This window comes from Carcharhinus amblyrhynchos, chromosome 8, assembly GCF_965287045.1.
Source record: "Carcharhinus amblyrhynchos chromosome 8, sCarAmb.v2.hapA, whole genome shotgun sequence".
NCBI lineage: Eukaryota > Metazoa > Chordata > Chondrichthyes > Carcharhiniformes > Carcharhinidae > Carcharhinus > Carcharhinus amblyrhynchos.
This window is the reverse complement of record NC_137331.1, coordinates 33,799,332-33,820,281: the sequence shown is the minus strand read 5'-3', so window position 1 is coordinate 33,820,281 and position 20,950 is coordinate 33,799,332. Positions and strand designations below refer to the sequence as shown.

The window sequence follows — 20,950 nt, the reverse complement described above, 5'->3', positions numbered from 1 at the left end:
GAGAGATTAAATAGACTGGGTCTGTACTCATTAGAGTTTAGAAGGCTGAGGGGGGATCTTATAGAGACTTACAAGATAATGAAGGGGCTAGATTGGGTAGAGGTAGAGAGATTCTTCCCACTTAGAAAGGATAGCAGGACTAGAGGGCACAGCCTCAAAATAAGGGGGGGGGGGTGCAGTTTAGAACGCAGTTGAGGAGGAACTTCTTCACTCAAAGGGTGGTGAATCTCTGGAATTCTCTGCCCATTGAAGTGGTGGAAGCTACCTCGTTGAATATATTTAAGTCACGGGTGGATAGATTTCTGATAGACATGGGAATTAAGGGTTATGGAGAGAAGCATCGAGGGCCGAAGGGCCTGTACTGCGTTGTAATGTTCTATGTTCTAAAAAAAAGCGGGAAGTGGAACTGATTCACTTCAGATCAGCCATGATCTTATTGAATGGCGGGGCAGGCTCGAAGGGCTAGATAAGAACACAAGAACATAAGAACTTCAGATGGCCTACTCCTGCTCCTATTTCTTATGTTCTTATTTTAAGCCTGATTGATGGCAGGGTTCAGAAGTCCACAGGGAAAATTCTACCCAGTGTATCTGCAGAGAGAGAAGTGAACTACAAGGTGTGCTGACTTGAAGCTGGCTGTGTAGGTGAATACTGACCATTCACCTGAAAGTGTTATGCCATTTACTTGTCATGCTTTTCTGAGGTGTTGAATATCCTCTTGATACATGTACTGCAGGTTGAAAGGAACATACTGCTGTAACTTTTGGGCCACTTCCATCCATGTCTATTTCGTTGGAAAGGCAGACCTCTTTCTCCTTTTCTCAGGAAATATCAGCTCATTGCAGCCCTTCAGTTGGATTCCCAAAAAAGTGTGAGAGATCCAGGGACATCTTCCTGGACTTTGTCTCCATTCCTGTGGGTACTGCAACTTGAGCTTTATGGAAACATGTTATGGTCCATGGAATCCTTCCTCTGACAGATGGCTGTATAATCTTGGCCATCCGCCCTAACTGGTTTGGGAATCCAAAGGTGGGCTTTTAATTGGTTTGCTTTGGTAAAGAGTAATGAAAGGTTCAAGAATCAGGAGGTATGGTTTGCAACCTGAAATAGGTCCCAACATTGCTCTAGAACTAGGATGGTAATATTTTACTCTTAGTCTGTCTCCCAGGCACCGTGTTTCCAATCTGCTCACTGCTTCAATAAATGATCTGCTCACTGCTTCAACCACATTTGATTATCATAAAGTTACAGTCATGTGAGAATTCCAGGAAATACAGGCATCACCTGCATCAATGAGCTCTGATGATCATACAAATATTAAATCTGCTTTTGCACATTGGCTTAGATAGCTACATGGATGCCATTGGAATTTTTGGACAGTATTCCAATTGTGTTCCCATATCCCAATAGGTGTCCAAATCAGAAACATAGTGAGGCACAGTGCATCATCACAAAGCAACATCCCAACTTAGGAGCAGCTTAAGGCTGCAGTATAGCTCTAATTTGTTAAAAACTAATAAAATATGAAGTGTGTGTTTTGTATTCAAATTTGCATATTTACCATGATGTTCTAACAACAGCTCAATCATTCCAATGTAGTTCAAGGACGCAGCAACATGAAGTGCAGTTCGACCATAATTATCAGCTTGGTTTACTTGAGCTCCGTTCTCTATTAAAAAGGTAGCTATATCAATATGCCAATTACGTGCAACCTAAAAAATAAAGAAACACAAAAAAACAGATATTTAGCAACTAGCTAGAAAGCACCATACATATTGTCAGAGCACACTAACTAGGAGACCAGTGTCTTTAGTGGTATGTTACTTTAATTTAACTTTCATCATTCCACTTCTGCTATCACTCCATTTCTGCTGGATGAATTAATCGTACTTGCCTTCCTTCATCAATACATTATTGAGCACACAAAACTACATAGAATCTATTGCACAGACACTCACCACTTGGCCAAGTGGTCTATATTAATGTTTATATTGATCGTCCTCGCATTCCAATAACCTCTTCACATCCTGCCTCCTTAACTCTCTATTCTCTGTCTATGCATGCATCAAGTCTCCCCTCAAATGTGTTAATGATTTCTGCTTCAACCACTACAGTAAGAAGTCTAACAACACCAGGTTTAAGTCCAACCGATTTATTTGATAGTAAACTCACAAGCTTTCGAGGTTTGCCTCTTCGTCAGGTGAATGGAGAGTACTGGCCTCAGACAGAGCATAAAACAGCACAGACAGTTTACAGATTACTGATTAGAATGCAAATCTTTACACCTAACCTGCTATTCAAGTCTTAAAGTGGCCAACAATGTGAGTGGAAGGAGCATTAAGCACAGGTTAAAGAGATGTGTATTGTCTCCAGACAGTACAGTAAGTGAGGTTTTGCAATGGCCTGTTTGAGGTTGTTCGGTTGTCTGAAGGCAAGAACTAGGGGTGTGGGGATGGCCCTGGCAAGATGTTCGCCTTCATCAACGATATGTTGAAGACTCCAGAGAAGATGTCGTAGCTTCTCCGCTCCGGGGAAGTACTGGACGACGAAGGGTACTCTGTCCACCGTGTCCCGTGTTTGTCTTCTGAGGAGGTCGGTGCGGTTTTTCACTGTGGCACATCGGAACTGTCGATCGATGAGTCGAGCGCCATATCCTGTTCTTATGACCGCATCTTTCAGCGTCTGGAGGTGTCTGTCACGATCCTCCTCATCTGAGCAAATCCTGTGCATATGGAGGGCTTGTCCATAGGGGATGGCTTCTTTAATGTGTTTAGGGTGGAAGCTGGAGAAGTGGAGCATTGTGAGACATACAAGCCCTGCGTATACACAGGATTAGCTCAGATGAGGAGGATCATGACAGACACCTCCAGACGCTGAAAGATGCCCTCATAAGAACAGGATATGGTGCTCGACTCATCGATCGACAGTTCCGATGCGCCACAGCGAAAAACCGCACCGACCTCCTCAGAAGACAAACATGGGACACGGTAGACAGAGTACCCTTCGTCGCCCAGTACTTCCCCGGAGCGGAGAAGCTACGACATCTTCTCCGAAGTCTTCAACATATCATTGATGAAGACGACCATCTTTCCAGGGCCACCCCCACACCCCCACTTCTGGCCTTCAGACAACCGCACAACCTCAAACAGACCATTGTTCGCAGTAAACTACCCAGCCTTCAGGAGAGCAGTGACGACAATACCACACATCCATGCCACAGCAACCTCTGAAAGACATGCGGATCAACGACATGGATGACATCATCACACGTGAGAATACCATCCACCAGGTACACGGTACATACTCTTGCAACTCAGCCAACGTTGTCTACCTAATACATTGCAAGAAAGGATGTCCCGAAGCATGGTACATTGGGGAGACCATGCAGATGCTACGACAACGGATGAATGAACATCGCTCGACACTCACCAGGCAAGACTGTTCCCTTCCTGTTGGCAAACACTTCAGTGGTGACAGGCATTCGGCCTCTGACCTTCAGGTAAGCATTCTCCAAGGTGGCCTTCACGACACACAACAGCGCAGAGTCGCTCAGCAGAGACTGATAGCCAAGTTCCACACACATGAGGACAGTCTCAACAGGGATCTTGGGTTCATGTCGCACTATCTGTAACCCCCGTGACTTGTCAGGGTTTGCAAAACCTCACTTACTGTACTGTCTGGAGACAATACACATCTCTTTAACCTGTGCTCAATGCTCCTTCCACTCACATTGTTGGCCACTTTAAGACTTGAATAGCAGGTTAGGTGTAAAGATTCGCATTCTAATCAGTAATCTGTAAACTGTCTGTGCTGTTATATTCTCTGTCTGAGGCCAGTACTCTCCATTCACCTGACGAAGAGGCAAACCTCGAAAGCTTGCAAGTTTACTATCAAATAAATCGGTTGGACTTAAACCTGGTGTTGTCAGATTTCTTACTGTGTTTACCCCAGTCCAATGCCGGCATCTCCACATCATGTCAACCACGACAGAGCAGTGGAGTGTTCAAACACCCAAATTTTGTAGCAGTTGAATATGAAAATCCATAGTGCTGTCAGTAGCAGTACACTTCTCCATAGGGCAATATTCTGATGTCTTCATAGACTGCAATCAATTAAAAATCAACAATTTTATGAGAACTCCTACTTTAATCTAATCAGCGCTGTAAAACACTTTAAAAAGATACAATAGCATTGGAAAGAGATAGGATTAGGCAAGCTAGGAAAGTCTTTATCTGGAGTAAGGGGAAATATGAAGCCATCAGGCAGGAAATTAGACGAGTAAATTGCCAGGAGGTATTCTTGGGGAAAAGTACCGAAGGAAGGTGGCGGATTTTCAAGGAATGTTTGTCTGGAGCTCTGCACGACAACGTTCTGATGAGACAGGGAGGTTTTGATAGGTTACAGGAACCGTGGTACACGAAGGTTGTAATGAACCTTGTCAAAAAGAAAAGGAAGGTGTACAGAAGGTTCAGAGAGCTAGGCGATGTTATGGATCTAGAGGAGTATACGGGTTGTAGGAAGGAACTTAAAAAAGGAAATTAGGAGAGCCAGAAGGGATCATGAGAAGGCCTTGGCAGGTAAGATTAAGGAGAACCCTAAGGCATTCTACAAATATGTGAAGAGTAAAAGGATGAGATGTGAAGGAATAGGACCTATAAAATGTGAAGGTGGGAAAGTTCGTACAAAACCGGTAGAAATGGCAGAGGTGCTTAATGAATACTTTACCTTGGTATTCACGGTGGAAAATGATCTGAGTGGTTGTACTGCAGGTTTGCAGTGAACTGAAAAGATTGAGTATGTAGATGTTATGAAAGAGGATGTGTTGGAAATTTTGAATAGCATCAAGATAGTTAAGTCGCCGGGACCACGTGGGATGTACCCCAGGTTACTGTGGGAGGTGAGGGAAGAGATTGCAGAGCCTCTGGTGATGATCTTTGCATTGTCGATGGAGACAGGAGGAGTTCCGGTGGATTGGAGGATTGCGGATGTGGTTCCTATATTCAAAAAAGGAAATAGAGATAGTCCAGGAAATTACCGACCGGTGAGTCTAACCTCAGTGGTTGGTAAGTTGATGGAGAGGATCCTGGGACACAGGATATATGAACATTTAGAGAAGTTTAGTATGCTCAAAAGTAGTCAGCACGGCTTTGTCAAGGGCAGGTCGTACCTTACGAGCCTGGTTGAGTTCTTTGAAAATGTGACTAAACACATTGACGACGGAAGAGCGGTAGATGTGGTTTATATGGACTTCAGCAAGGCGTTCGATAATGTCCCCCATGCAATACTTCTTGAGAAAGTGAGAGGGCATGGGATCCATGGGCCATTGCTTTGTGGATCCAGAACTGGCTTGCCCGCAAAAGGCAGAGAGTGGTTGTGGATGGGTCTTTTTCTGCATGGAGGTTGGTCACCAGTGGAGTGACCCAGGGATCTGTTCTGGGACCCTTGCTGTTTGTAATTTTCATAAGTGACCTGGACGAGGAAGTGAAGGGATGGGTTGGTAAGTTTGCTGACAACACAAAGGTTGGTGGTGTTGTGGACAGTCTGAAGGGATGTCAGAAGTTGCAACATGACATAGATAGGATGCAAGACTGGGCGGAGAAGTGGCAGATGGACTTCAACCTGGATAAATGTGTAGTGATCCATTTTGGCAGGTCAAATGGGATGAAGGAGTATAATATCAAGGGTAGGACTCTCAGCAGTGTAGAGGATCAGAAGGACCTTGGGGTCCAGGTTCATAGGACCCTTAAATCGGCCTCGCAGGTAGGATGTGGTCAAGAAGGCATATGGTGTACTGGCCTTCATCAATCGAGGAATTGAGATTAGGAGTCGGGAGATAATGCTGCAGTTTTATAAGACTCTAGTCAGACCCCACTTGGAGTACTGTGCGCAGTTCTGGTCGCCTCATTACAAGAAAGATGTGGAAGCTATTGAAAGGGTGCAGAGGAGATTTACAAGGATGTTGCCTGGATTGGGTGGCATGCCTTATGAGGATAGGTTGAGGGAACTCAGTCTTTTCTTCCTGGAGAGACGAAGGATGAGAGGTGACCTGATAGAGGTATATAAGATGTTGAGAGGTATAGATTGGGTGGATTCTCAGAGGCTATTTCCCAGGGCTGAAATGGTCGCTATGAGAGGACACAGGTTTAAGGTGCTGGGGAGTAGGTACAGAGGAATGTCAGGGGTAAGTTTTTCACTCAGAGGGTGGGTGGGTGAGTGGAATCGGCTGCCGTCGGTGGTGGTGGAGGCAAATTCGTTAGGGTCTTTTAAGAGACTTGTGGATGAGCACATGGGATTTAATAGGATTGAGGGTTAAAGGTAGGTCTAGTAGGTAGGGATATGATCAGCGCAACCTGTGGGCCAAAGGGCCTGTCTGTGCTGTAGTTTTTTATGTTCTAAAAAGTTATATGTTGTTGAATGAGATGTAACTGGGTTTTAACAGTGTAATAAGCCCATAATTATTGGGGAACAATCTGCCACGTCCCAAAAAATTCATTAATTTTATATTTGAGGAATTTCAAATTTCTCCACTGTGGAAAAATAAATCCTTTTTAAATATATTTTTAAACATTCTTGATATTTCAGCCACTATCATAATTTCATACGTATGTCCCAATCATTCATTTTGCTCTCTCTAAAATTATATTAGAAAGTAAAAAGTAATCGAGCACTTTCAGAAGATTGTTGTAGTGCTGTCATTGGATTGTAATCTAAAGCCTATGTTAATGCCCTCGGGACAGGGGTTGAAATCTCACCACAAAAGCTAGTGCAATTCAAATTCAATTAATTATTTTAAATCAGCAATTGAACATGAGTTTCACAGTAATGGTGACTATCAAACTATCACTGTTATAAAAACCCATCTGGTTCACTAATGCCTTTCAAGGAAAGAAATCGGCCATTCTTATTCGGTCTGGCCTACGTGTGACTCCAGATCCACTACAATGTGGTTGACTCTTAACTTCTCTCAAGAGCAATTAGGAACAAGCCACAAATGTTGGCTTTGCCAGTAATGGCCAAATTTCATGAAAAAACATAAGAACATAAGAAATAGGAGCAGGAGTAGGCCATCTAGCCCTTTGAGCCTGCCCCGCCATTCAACAAGATCATGGCTGATCTGAAGTGGATCAGTTCCACTTTCCCACTTTCTCCCCATAACCCTTAATTCCCTTATCTATCAGAAACCTATCTACCTGTGACTTAAATATATTCAGCGAGGTAGCTTCCACCACTTCAATGGGCAGAGAATTCCAGAGACGCACCACCCTTTGAGTGAAGAAGTTCCTCCTCAACTCTGATCTAAACTGCCCCCCCTACTTGAAAACTACCTTGATTGCTATGTGGGAATACTTCAATGTTTACCCTGTTTGATTACATTATTGTTGCAGGACATCTGAAGTTATCCTTGACTCTGCTCCAGATTCACTGGGACAGGGGAACACCATGACAAAGGTATCGCTAGATCTTTGTGGGCAGCTTTCTTCAATATCAGCAGTAGTTTGCCACTGAGCATTATCACCACTTTGTGTAAAGCACCTCCTCCTAAATTCTTTATTCCACCATTTAACAAAGAGAACAAAGAAAATTACAACATAGGAACAGGCCCTTCGGCCCTCCAAGCCTGACTGACCATGCTACCCGACATAACTAAAAAGAATAAAGAAAATTATAGCACAGAAACAGGTCCTTCAGCAAATTAGTGGCTATCAGCATTTAATGACTATCTTATATTTAACTGCCCTATTCTGTACTTCCCATCAGTGGAAAAAAAATCACATTCAATATACAGAAAACCTTAATCTTAAAGACCTCCAAAAGGACTCTTATTTGTCTTAGTCATCTCTTTCCAGAGAAACAAGATCCAGCCTGCTAAATCTTCCCTGATAGAAAAGTTGTATTCTCTTAATTCTGGAAAATGATTGTAAATATTTTCTGTACTAGCTCCAGTGGTTCAAAATCTTTTTTGTATTATGGCAACTCTAATTGTGGTCAAGCCAAGGTCCAAATCAGTGTAATATTTCCTTCTTGATTTTGTATTTCTATTTTTCTAGAAGTGAAGCCCAGTACTTGTTAGTACTTTTTATGGCCTGATCAACTTCTGTTGCTACTGTTAAAATGATCTGCTGGCTTCTAAGGAATAAATGGCCACTATTTCTCCTACTGAAATGAACTACATCATACTTCATTACACTGAACTTTTGCCATTTACTCACCTATTCCCCAAGCCCATTTATAACTTTTTGTATTTTGATGCAGCCTTATAACGTTAGTAACGGAACCATTTCCAGCTTCACTCCATTAATTCTGAAATTTTCAGCACTATACTTCCAATAACTGAATCCAAATCAATAATGTATCTGACAAGCAACAGTGTTTCCAGTACAGATCTTTAAGGGACACTGGAACACCTTTTCCAGTTCTGAGAAACCTCCTTAAACTTGTACTCTTTGTTTCTGTTTGGTGTCTCTCTTTCAATCTTCTCTGCTCTGTGGCCTCTAACTCCACATGTCAACCTTGGTCATGAGTCTCCCATGTGTGACCATATCAAAGGCATTCTGAAAATCTATGTGAACCATATTTTCCTTATTTAAATTTAAAGTTCTATCAGTGCTAGTTGGCTCCTAACCTTATTAAAGCTTTGTTCCAGATACGTACAAAAATGCTGCACTCAAGAAGTGAGAGTGACTGCCCTTAATATCAAAACAGTAATTGACTGAGTGTAGCATCAAGGAGCCTTAGCAAAAGTAAAGTCAATGGGAATCAGTGGGAAAACTCTCCACTGGCTGGAATCATATCTAGCACAAATGAAGATGGGTGTGGTTGTTGAAGGTCAATTATCTCACTTCCAGGACATTGCCTTAGGAATTCCTCAGTGTAATGCCCTGGGATCAACCATCTTTAGTTGCCTCATCAATGACCTTCCTTCCATCATAAGGTCAAATGTTGGGATGTTTGCTGATGATTGCACAATGTTCAATGTCATTCACAACTCCTCAGATACTGAAGCAGTCTGTGTCCATCTTAGAGTCTTAGAATCCTACAGTGCAGAAGGAGGGCATTTGGCCCATTGAAACTGTACCAACCACAATCCCATTCAGGCCCTATCCCCATAGCCCCATGCATTTACCTTGGCTGGTCCCCCTGATACTATGGGGCAATTCAGCACGGCAAATCCACCTAACCCGTACATTTTTGGACTGTGGGAGGACACCTGAGCACCCAAAGGAAACCCACGCAGACACGGCGAAAATGTGCAAATTCCGCACAGGCACTGACCGAAGTCCGGAATCAAACCCAGGTCCTTAGCACCGTGAGGCAGAAGCACTAACCACTGTGCCACCATCAGCAATACCTGAACGATATTCAGACTTTGGTGTATAAGTGACAACTAACCTTCATTCCACAGAAGTGCCAAATAATGACCATCTCCAACAAAAGAGAGTCTACCCATTGCCCCTTCACATTCAATGGCTGAATTCCCCAGTATCAACATCTAGAAAGTGAACTGGATCAGCCATGTAAATACTGTGGCTACAAGAGTACATCAGAGGCTTGGAATTCTGAGGCATGTAACTCACTTACTTACTTCCAAAAGCCTCTCTATTATCTATAAGATGTAAGTCAGGAGTGTGATGGAATACTAGCTCCAACAACTCAAGAAGCTCAACACCATCCAGGACAAAGCAGCTCAATTGATCAATATCCTATCACTTGATCGAAATCACCAAGCTAAACATTCACTCCCTCTGCCATCGATGTACAGTGGCCGCAGTGTATACAAAATACAAAATGCATTGCAGCAGCTCATCAAGGCTCCTTCAACAGCAACTTACAAACGTCTACCATCTAGAATGACAAAGACAGCAGATGCACAGGAGCACCACCATCCTGACTTGGATCTGTACATCCATTCCTTCACTGCTGTGGGATCAAAATCCTGGAACGCCCTTCCCAGCACCACTGTGGGTGTACCTACTACAGGGTGTTCCAGAAGGTGGCTCATCACCACCTGATGAAGTGTAATTAGGCATTGGTAACAATGCTGGCCTTGGCAACCATGTCCATATGGCATGAAAGAATAAAATAAAATGTATTTTACAAAAAATCATGACAATACTTACTTTAAAAATGAAATTATATACCTCATGAAGCAATGTTTGTCCATGCTTGTCTGTGGTATCAACTTTTGCTCCACTTTGTAATAATTTCTGTATTATTTCCAAATTTATCTAGAACATAATTGATACTTTCATCAATTTTTTGCAATATTTAAAAATGGAATAAAACATATTTTAAAGAGTTTGCATTTTGTTTAATATGTGTAAAGTAATTGTACCAAGTGACACCATAAAGTCCTAAAAGAAAATTGGGTGGTAAAGACTACCTGATGATAATGGAGCGAAACCTTTTGTGTTATTTCCGTACTGGGTCAGTAACTTCATCCAGTGTGTAGATGAGTCAGACAAACCAAGATTCCAGACCCACCTTATATTGTGTTTGTTTCACTGATTTCAGTCAGGATAATAATAAGAAAGTTATCGTTAGCACCTTTGGGTGAATGAATGTAAAGTGAGCTGGAGATCCCATTCCTGATCACCCTCCAGTGACACTTGCTGGAAGGATATGTACATGGATATCACCTTGTTCTTGTTTAATGTTTGCCCACATTTTCTGTCACCATTTCCATTTGTTTCTCCTGCTCCCCTCACTGTTCTCATAATTTTTCTTTTCCTTTAACAGATGCCTCCTCTCCCCTCATTAATTTCCCATTCTTCGTTACAGTCAGCTTTCTTCTTCATGACATTTAACTACTCTTTGCCAGTGGAAAGCCAGTTTATTGCTTGATAAAGTGTTCATAGTATAGGTCTGATGGATAATTTCAAAACTTTGAAAAATTTTTATTGAATGAAGAGGGAAAACTGAAAAATCAGTGACAAAGGCTAATCAGTTTAAAATTTCTTTATGCGAGAAGTTTTTCGAGCATGGAATGTTTTGCCACAAACATGACTGAGGTAAGCATCATTGCACCTTTTAGAAGAAAATTGGAAAATATCTAAAGCAGAAAATAATGCATGGTTAACTCTTGGTCATCAGCAAGAAAATAAAATTAGTTTTGGACTGTTCTAGCAAAGATGCAACACAGATATGATAAATTAAATGATTTTTTTCTGTGCTGCTAACTCCTTATGATTTTCTGTGCCTCATTCCGTTTTCTTTCAACACCTATTTGTGGGCTTCAGCCTGGTGTCAATAGCCATGATAGAAGTATTCCTAACCCTGTCCACACCCATCTATTCATTCATCCTGCTCCCTTAAATTATTGTGACTGTCACAATAATTTAATTAAAGATGAAAGCTGCTGCTAAAAGTGCCTTTCAGTCTACATTATTATTAAACTTATGATACAGTCTCAAAAATTTTAAACTTTTGCTTATGTTGAACAAGAGACTTCAGCACAGAGTGAATTGTGACATAACCACTCAATTTTGTAGGCACCAACTGCACCACTGTAACATTGTCTCTTCTGCAGGACATAGCCTTTTCTGCAGAAAGATTTTTACACAATTATCAGTAGGGCAACTTTGAGCCCACTTTCTATCTGAGGAAATGCACTCAAAATCCTGAAATTACGATTCGTGCCATCGAGTTTCTGAGTTCTAATCTCTCAGGCCCCTCACTGGCAGAGTGGCATGAAACATACTGCGGAACCCCAGGAGGCTTGTTTTAATGTATTAGCACGTCATTAACAAGCATGCTCTCTGGGATTTATCCCCTCAGTGTATATTCAGTGGGCATTGGTATAACTTCATGTCAGCGCCATTTACAATAGGTTGACCTAGAGATGAACCTGTCGAGGAGTCTCCCCGGGTGGCCCCTGAGACGTCAGTGATAGGCTGAGTTGAGGTTTATTCCCTTACACGTGGTGGCCTGAGCTCAGTGCAGCTGGGTTTTTGCCAATGTGTTGAGGCCCCAACCCCAACATGATGGCGTAAGACATGCCCCCTTGATTTTTTAGGCAGAATGTAGTAAAATCTGGAGTGAAAAACTGGCATGACTCTCCGGAAGCAACACTCTGCCATTTTTTGGTAAGATTTCCTGCATTACCTTTTAGATGTTCTTAACTTACAACTGCCAGAACTGAATCATGCTTGAGGTTTCCCTTTGGTATCATAAAATTTCATTCCAGGGATATAACTTTAAATAATGAGTCAAAGGAACAAAGGCACATTTACATACATACATATGAACATGCAAAGTAGGAGTAAGAGTAGGCTACTCAGTCCTGCAAGCTTGCTCCACCAATAAGTAAGGTTATGGCTGATTTAATACTTATCTCAACTTCACATTCCTGCCTATACTTGATTACCTTTCATTCCGTCACTTATCAAGAATCTATCTACTTCTGCCTTCAAGATATTCAAAGACTCGGCTTCAACCACCTTTTGAAGAAGAAAATTCCAAAAACTCACAACTTCTGAAGGATTTTTTTCCCTCATTTCTGTCATAAAGGGGCAGTTCAAGATTCTCCCTCAAGCGGAAACATTCTTGCAACATGCACCCGATCAAGTCCTTTCATGGTCTTCTATGTTTCAATCGACATCAGAATTCTATAGGTATTTATCTGACTTTACAGCATTTAGAATTTGTGATAGTTCAATGAAAATAATTAACCATCTACTAATATCAAAATTTTATCATACCGTGCCAGATAGTCTTGCAACAGAAATAAAATATTCGATCAAGGCTTCACTTGGAGTTGGTACTAAATCCAGTGGGTCTGAAAATTTATCTAAATCAGGGTTAAACTCCAGACCAGTTAAGTTTTTCCTGTCTAAACCTGAAAAGGTGCTAGAAACTCCAGGAGCTGTTTGGAAAAACAAAATATTGAAGTTGCTGCTAATGTATAATGGAATATTCACAAAATCTTAGGTAACAATAGCGACTACAAGATTACTTATATTCAAATATGACTAAATGATCACAACTGATTTTTTTTCTTTATTCAGGAACAAATTTTCCTAGTGAAGCCTGACTTTTGAAAGTTATTTGTTTGATACTAAAACTACCATAAAATATTCCATAATCTGATATAATTGTTTCTTACTGGATTCTTTTTAGCAATTGGTAGCCACATATCAATTAATTCTTACAATTCTACAAATACCTTCACAGTACAATAACTGAGGAATAAATAGATAACCGGTCTGAATTTCATTGTCCAAGTCATTAATAAATGAATGAAAGCTTCAGATAAGACTTGCAGTTCTACTCAGAAGAGTTTATATAGCCTCTGCAGAAATTAAAATTCTATTACCGTGTAAACCACAGGGTTGTAATCAAAATGTAAATATACTTTCTCAGCTCTCTTTCAAAGTTGAAGAGATAGCTATTGATTCACGTGTTCAACTTATGGAGTAATGGAGCAAGAGAGAGGAAGTACGGAATATTACATTGGTGCTCCGAGGAACTAACGTCCATCTTTTATGTACAGAGGAGGTAAGAACACATGAAGAACACTCAAGTCAGCTGTTCTTCTTCATATTAAGGCTAAAATCTCTGGTAGGGTGTGATGCAATGTTTATAATGGCGAGATCAACCACAAAAGTTTTTGTGTTTGAACTCATCGTTGCATCGTTTACCATGACTCCCCCATATCTGGGAAGAATGCATTCAGTTTTTGTTCTCTGAGAAAATCAAACCAAAAATCAAGGAAGTGGGCAACAAGTTGTAGCAATTAAGAACATAAGAACATAATAAATAGGAGCAGGAATAGGCCATCTAGCCCCTTGAGCCTGCCCTGCCATTCAATAAGATCATGGCTGATCTGAAGTGGATCAGTTCCACTTTCCCACTTTCTCCCCATAACTCTTAGTTCCCTTGTTTATCAGAAATCTATCCACCCGTGACTTAACTATATTCAGCGAGGTAGCAGAGCATTCCAGAGATTCACCACCCTTTGAGTGAAGAAGTTCCTCCTCAACTCTGATCTAAACTGCCCCTCCCCCTTATTTTGAGGCTGTGCCCTCTAGTTCTGCTATCCTTTCTAAACGGGAAGAATCCTTCTACCTCTGCCCTATCTAACCCCTTCATTATCTTGTAAGTCTCTATAAGATCCCCCCTCAGCCTTCTAAACTTTAACGAGTAAAGACCCAGTCTATTCAATCTCTCTTCATAGGCTAACCCCCTCATCTCCAGCATCAGCCTCGTGAACCTTCTCTGTACTCCCTCCAAGGCCAATATATCCTTTCGCAAATGCGGGGACCAAAACTGCACACAGTACTCCAGTTGTGGCCTCACCAGTGCCCTGTACAGTTGAAGCTTTTATATTCTACCCTTCTCGCTATAAAGGCCAACATTCCATTCGTCTTCTTGATCACCTTCTGCACCTGCAGACTGGGTTTTTTGCGATTTGTGCACGAGGACCCCCAGGTCCTTCTGCACCGTAGCATGCTGCAGCTTTTAAGAACATAAGAACATGAGAAATAGAAGCAGGAGTAGGCCATCTAGCCCTTCGAGCCTGCCCCGCCATTCAATAAGATCATGGCTGATCTGAAGTGGCTCAGTTCCACTTTCCCGCTTTTTCCCCATAACCCTTAATTCCCTTGTCTGTCAAAAACCTATCTACCCGTGACTTAAATATATTTAGCAAGGTAGCCTCCACCACTTCAACGGGCAGAGAATTCCAGAGATTCACCACTCTCTGAGTGAAGAAGTTCCTCCTCAACTCTGTTCTAAACTGCTCCCCCCCCTTATCTTGAGGCTGTGCTCTCTAGTCCTGCTGTCCTTTCTGAGCGGGAAGAATCTCTCTACCTCTATCCTATTCATCCCTTTCATTATCTTATACGTCTCTATAAGATCTCCCCTCATCCTTCTAAACTCCAACGAGTACAGATCCAGTCTATTTAGTCTCTCTTCATAGTCTAACCCCCTCATCTCCAGTATCAGCCTAGTGAACCTCCTCTGCACTCCCTCCAAGGCCAAAATATCCTTGCACAAGTGCAGCGACCAAAACTGCACACAGTACTCCAGCTGCGGCCTCACCAGTGCCCTGTACAGTTGCAGCAAGACCTCCCTGCTTTTATATTCTATCCCCCTTGCTATAAAGGCCAGCATCCCATTCGCCTTCTTGATCACCTGCTGCACCTGCAGACTGGGTTTTTGCGACTTATGCACAAGGATCCCCAGGTCCCTCTGCACCGTAGCATGCCCTTTAAATAGTAATCCCTCCTACTATTATTCCTGCCAAAATGGATAACCACACACTTGCTAACATTGTACTCCATCTGCCAGGTCCTCACCCACTCGCTCAGCCTATCCAGATCCCTCTGCAGACTTTCCACGTCTTCCACGCAATTTGCTTTTCCACTCATCTTCGTGTCATCAGCAAATTTTGTTACCCTACACTCAGCCCCCTCCTCCAGATCGTCTATGTAAATGGTAAACAGATGAGGCCCCAGCACCGATCCCTGCGGCACTCCACTAGTCACCAACTGCCAACCATTGATTCCAACTCTCTGCTTCCTGTTAGACAACCAATCCTCAATCCACGCTAACACCTTACCCCCAACTCCATGCACCCTATCCTTTTGCAGCAACCTTTTGTGAGGCGCCTTATCAAACGCTTTCTGGAAATCTAAAAACACCACATCCACTGGTTCCCCGCTGTCTATAAATTAATAAATTTAGATGTCAGAATGTGCTTACAATGAGTCCATATCACATGGAAGTAGAAGCAATCACATAGAAGATAAATGGGGAAACAGTACAATATAACATCAACAGGACAATTGAAACACCACTGTGTGAGATCACCTAATCAGAAAAACAGGACCACAGATCCCATCATCATTACATACAAGTACAGTTCTGAAATGACAAAAGCTGAACTAACATATAATGGCTCAATCAGGACATTGAGTGTACACATTGTAACATCAAATAGTATGAGAATGCTTTTCGAATCCTCCTGAGCAGAGTCACTCAGAAGTATAGCCCTGAGTTGGTTCTCTACTTGCTCTCCTCTATGTACTGTACAAGCTTGAATAAACTTCTTGTTGAAACTGTATATAGTTTCAAAGACTCCATTTGTTTGTTCCTTCCAACAATAGGTGCTGTGAGCAGGGTACTACACTGAACGAGCAAAGACAATGTGCCTCCAGATGGGGTGAGTAGGGGAGGAATTACACAGTTGTCGCTGATTGGCCATTAGTTGTGGAACGAAAAGAGGGAGGAAGAGTTGAACCGTACAAATTTGAACAAGAGCAAAGCCGCACAGGGATGTACCATGCCGGGGTCTTGCGTCAGATAAACCATGAAGGAGAATACCATGAGGATAGTGGGCATAAGGATGGCCGGGAATGATAAGACTGGTGCCGCTATGGGGAACCTGATACGGGGACCCGAGTGATCCATAGTATAGACTGAAGTCAAACATAAGAAATTGATTTAAGAAGTTGATGGAGAAGAGATATAATCTGGAAGTCCTCTGCTACCAGGAAAGAGCTTGGTGGATGTATCAAGCCAAAGGGAAATGTGAAAAAGGAGTAGTGATCACCGCAGCCATGTTAAAAAATCTAAATGTAACTGAACAACATATAGCGAGAGTTGCAGCTATAGTGTGCGCACGGGGGAGGACAGGAAAAGACCCCACAGGTGATTTGTAGGGACAATAATCACCAATAGAACCATGAAGGGAAATCAAACTGGACTAAAATGAGCCCTATTTACTTGCATCAGAAGGAGCCTTGGTGAGTTGGTGCAGTGCATCTTGTAGATGGTATACAATGCTGCCATAGTGCTTTGGTGGTTGGAGGGGGGCATGAATGAAGAAGGTAGTGGATGGGATACAATCAATCAGGCTTCCTTGTCCTGCATGGTGTCAAGCTTCTTGAGTGTTGCTGGAGCTGTACTCATCCAGGTAAGTGGACAATATTCCATCACATGAATATTGTCCAGGTCTTGCTGCATTTGGACATGGACTGCTTCAGTATCTGAGGAGTCATAAATGGTGCTGAACATTGTGCAATCATCAGTGAACATCCACTCTTCTGATCTTATGATGGAACCCTTCCTTCCATTATAAGATCAGAAGAGCAGATGTTTTCTAATGATTGCACAATGTTCAGCATCATCCATGACTTCTCAGATACTGAAGCAGTCCATGTCCAAATGCAGCAAGACCTGGACAATATCCAGGCTTGGGTAATAAATAAGTGGCATGTAATATTTGCGCCACATATGTCCCAGACAATGACCAATCCCAACAAGGGAATCTAACCATCTCCCCTTGATGAATTGCTTCATGCAGATACAACATCAAAGGCCTTTTGAATATTTTTTGTGAAATCTGAAAAGCTTTTAGGATTGCACCTACCTGATTTGTCTTGCGCATCAGTCTTTTTCTTTCCTTCATGCCCTTGTTTCAATTTTGCAACTGCATCTAATTTTAATCGAATTTTTTCTTTAAATTCAGAACCGCTCTAAAATCAGCATAGAAAACAAGATAAAGTATTTTCCTGTGATTTACTGAAATAATAATAATTTCATCCCCATATAAAACAACCCACTTTAAATAAGCAGACTGTTCTGTTACTCTTGTATTAGTTTATGTTCAGACAGAAACAGATATCATAACTACTGGTTATTAACAACTTCAGAATGCCGTAAAGAATAAAAACTTTAAACAATTGAGGTAGAATGTGGTGCTTGAGGGAGAAGTTGCCAGACTAGAGAGCAAGGTATGATTTACTGATTAGGGCTGCCACCATGGCCACTTGGGCAGGACAGAATTGTTAAGCATTGTGGCTTCAGTACAATGTCAGCACCAGTGAATCAAGTTTCAGACAAAGCCATGATGTTAATGTAGTCATCCACAATAAGCTTATAGAGGTAAGGGCCTTGCTCACAAGTGATCAGGCATTCTGGGGGAAAACACAGGAGGGAAGTGATTGTTGATTCAGTGGAAAATTCTAATCAATCATTGGTTTCAGCTCTGCAACATTTCCCACTCTTACCTTCACCTTGATTTCCACCACTGAATTTAATGTAATTCCTTTATTACCTCAAAACTTGAGCATGGCAATGCTCTCCTTGCTGGTGTTCCATAAACCACCCTATAATAAGTGCAACAAGTTCAAAGTTCTCCAACTTTTATCATGTCCCACACTAAATCACATTCACTTAACCCCACTCCGCTTGCCAAATTACACTGGTCCTACATTTCAAAGGCTTCTTGGTCTTTGCCCCTTTGCCGTTTCTATTAACTGCAAGGAAATCTTCCTATCATTCTTGCCTTTGCATCCTTAATAATTTCAACCCATGATCATATTCTCCTTGCTTCTTTCCTGATTTCTGTGTTCTATCCTTATTCAGACATCCTGCATTGCAACCCTTACACCTATCTCCGTAGCCACCTCGCAATTCCATCAATTTCTATGATCTCACCATTCCTGTGGTTTCTGATACACCTCAGAACTATTTGTTGCCACTTCCTTTTTCTGTCATTATTTACTTCTTTCTGCCTACCCCCAGCCATTCCACTTTTATTTAACACTCCTTTTAATTGATCCCTGCTCAAAATATAGATTCATACACCAAAATAACCAAATCAGACCTATCTTAGAAGCAGCAGTAGGCAATTAGATTTGAGGATCCAGTTCCACTATTGTTATTTGGTGAACAATCCTTACCTAAGCTATAACTACTCAGATTTGCTCCATATCCCTGGATAACTTTACCAATCAAAAGTGTATCAAAAATATATGTCAGTCTTACAAATTTCAATTCGCCCAGCATCTGCAGACCTTTGGGGAGGGAATTCCAGATTTCCACTACCCTCTGTGTGAAATTGCTTTTTGGTTTAATGCTGATGATGTGACAGAGAGAGTTGACGAGGGTAATGCTGTTGATGTGATGTCCATGGACTTCCAAAAGGCATTTGATAAAGCGCTGAACAACAGACATAGGTACAAAATTGGCTGATTGGCAGGAAACAGAGCAGGAGTTAATAGATATACTTAATCTGGAAGCGTATGATGGAGTTAACCTCAGGGGACAGTGTTAGAATCCCGGCTCTTCATCATGTATATTAATAACATAGACCTTAATGTGATTTGTTTCTGTAGGAAGAACGTGGAGAAATACGAAAATAAAGAGTACAATTCAAAAGTGGGTACAGGAACTGAGGGACCTGAGTATAAATATACATTGTGGTGAAAATGTTTAATTTCATGATTCATAGGTTTTGGGGAATTGGATTTTTAAATGCAAGATAAATGAAGTTGAGGGAATCTGGATTTGAGAATCTGGTAAACACACCTAAGATTCTAATGTGTTTACCAGAATCTGGTAAATCTGGTAACAGATTCTGGTGTTTACCAGATTACCAGAATCTGGTAAACATATCATTCAAAGGATAGTGTATGTTTACTTCAGCTTGATTTTTTTAAAGCTAATTGTCTTCCTTCAGATCACCCAGCACGTCTTTGACAGCAGCAGGTAACTTGAGAGTGATTAATAAAGCATGGTGGCACAGCGATTAGCACTGCTGCCTCAGAGAGCCAGGACCCAGATTCAATTCCGGTCTCAGGTAACTATCTGTGTGAAGTTTGTACATTCTCCCTGTGTCTGCATGAGTTTGATCTCGGTATTCCATTTTCCTCCCACACTCCAAAGATGTGTGGGTTAAGTGGATTGGCCTGACTAGACTTGCCCCTTGATATCAAGGGGATTAGCAGGGTAAATGCTGGCCTTCATAGCGAGGGGGATTGAATATAAAAGTAGGGAGGTCTTGCTGCAGCTGTATAGGGCATTGGTGAGGCCGCAGCTGGAGTACTGTGTGCAGTTTTGGGCGCCGCACCTGCGCAAGGATATTTTGGCCCTGGAGGGAGTGCAGAGGAGGTTTACTAGGCTGATACCGGAGTTGAGGGGGTTGAGCTATGAGGAGAGGCTGAATAAACTAGGCTTGTACTCGTTAGAGTTTAGAAGAATGAGGGGAGATCTCATTGAGACGTATAAGATGATGAATGGGATGGATAGGATAGAGGTGGAAAGACTCTTCCCGCTCAAAAAAGACAGTAGGACTAGGGGGCACAGCCTCAAGATAAAGGGGGGGCGGTTCAGAACGGAGTTGAGGAGGAACTTCTTCACTCAAAGGGTGGTGAATCTCTGGAATTCTCTGCCCGTTGAAGTGGTGGAGGCTGCCTCGCTAAATATTTTTAAGAAGCGGGTTGATGGGTTTTTGATAAGAGAGGGGATTAAGGGTTATGGGGAGAGGGCGGGAAAGTGGAACTGAGCCACGACAGATCAGCCATGATCTTATTGAATGGCGGGGCAGGCTCGAAGGGCCAGATGGCCTACTCCTGCTCCTATTTCTTATGTTCTTATGTTCTTATGTTCTAAATATGTAGGGTTACGAGGATAGAGCCTGGATGGGATTGTTGTTGGTGCAGGCTCGATGGGCTAAATGGCCTCCTGCTATACTATAGGGATTCTATGAGGTATACAGAATCCTAGGTTTTGTTATAAGGGCATAAAGTACAAATACAAGGGAGTTACATTAAATAGGAATAACCCACCAGTTCACCCTCAGCTTGAGTCTTATTTTCAGATCGAGGTGACATACTTTCAAAGTGGGTGTGAAATCATTAGAGAGAGTGCAGTAAATATTCACAAGAATGGTTTCAGAGATAAGGAGCTTTAATTACCTCATAGGTTGGAAAAGTTGGGACTGTTTTCCTTGGAGAAAAGTAGGTGCAGAGGAGATTGAGAGAGATTGAGAGAATAGATGGGGAAACAAACAATTCCCATTGATGAAACAATTGAGAACAAGAGTACATAGATTTTTACAAAAGCAATGGTGACATGAGGAAAAACATTTTAAGACAGTAGTAATTAGGATCAGGAATGTACAACCTGAGAGTGTAGTGGAGACAGATCCAATCAAGGCATTCAA

General features: G+C 42.0%; 1 protein-coding gene across 1 annotated transcript; it reads right to left on the bottom strand.

Annotated features, from left to right (window-relative positions):
• Nucleotides 1-1,278: 1,278 nt before the first annotated feature.
• Nucleotides 1,279-20,618, bottom strand: LOC145346937 (uncharacterized). Its single transcript, XM_080194814.1, has 5 exons — nucleotides 20,574-20,618; nucleotides 17,372-17,477; nucleotides 12,699-12,862; nucleotides 10,140-10,226; nucleotides 1,279-1,712 (listed from the first exon to the last, which is right to left on the bottom strand). The coding sequence occupies exons 1-5, from the start codon at nucleotides 20,616-20,618 to the stop codon at nucleotides 1,449-1,451; spliced, it is 666 nt and encodes a 221-aa protein (XP_080050940.1). The 3' UTR covers nucleotides 1,279-1,448.
• Nucleotides 20,619-20,950: the final 332 nt, after the last annotated feature.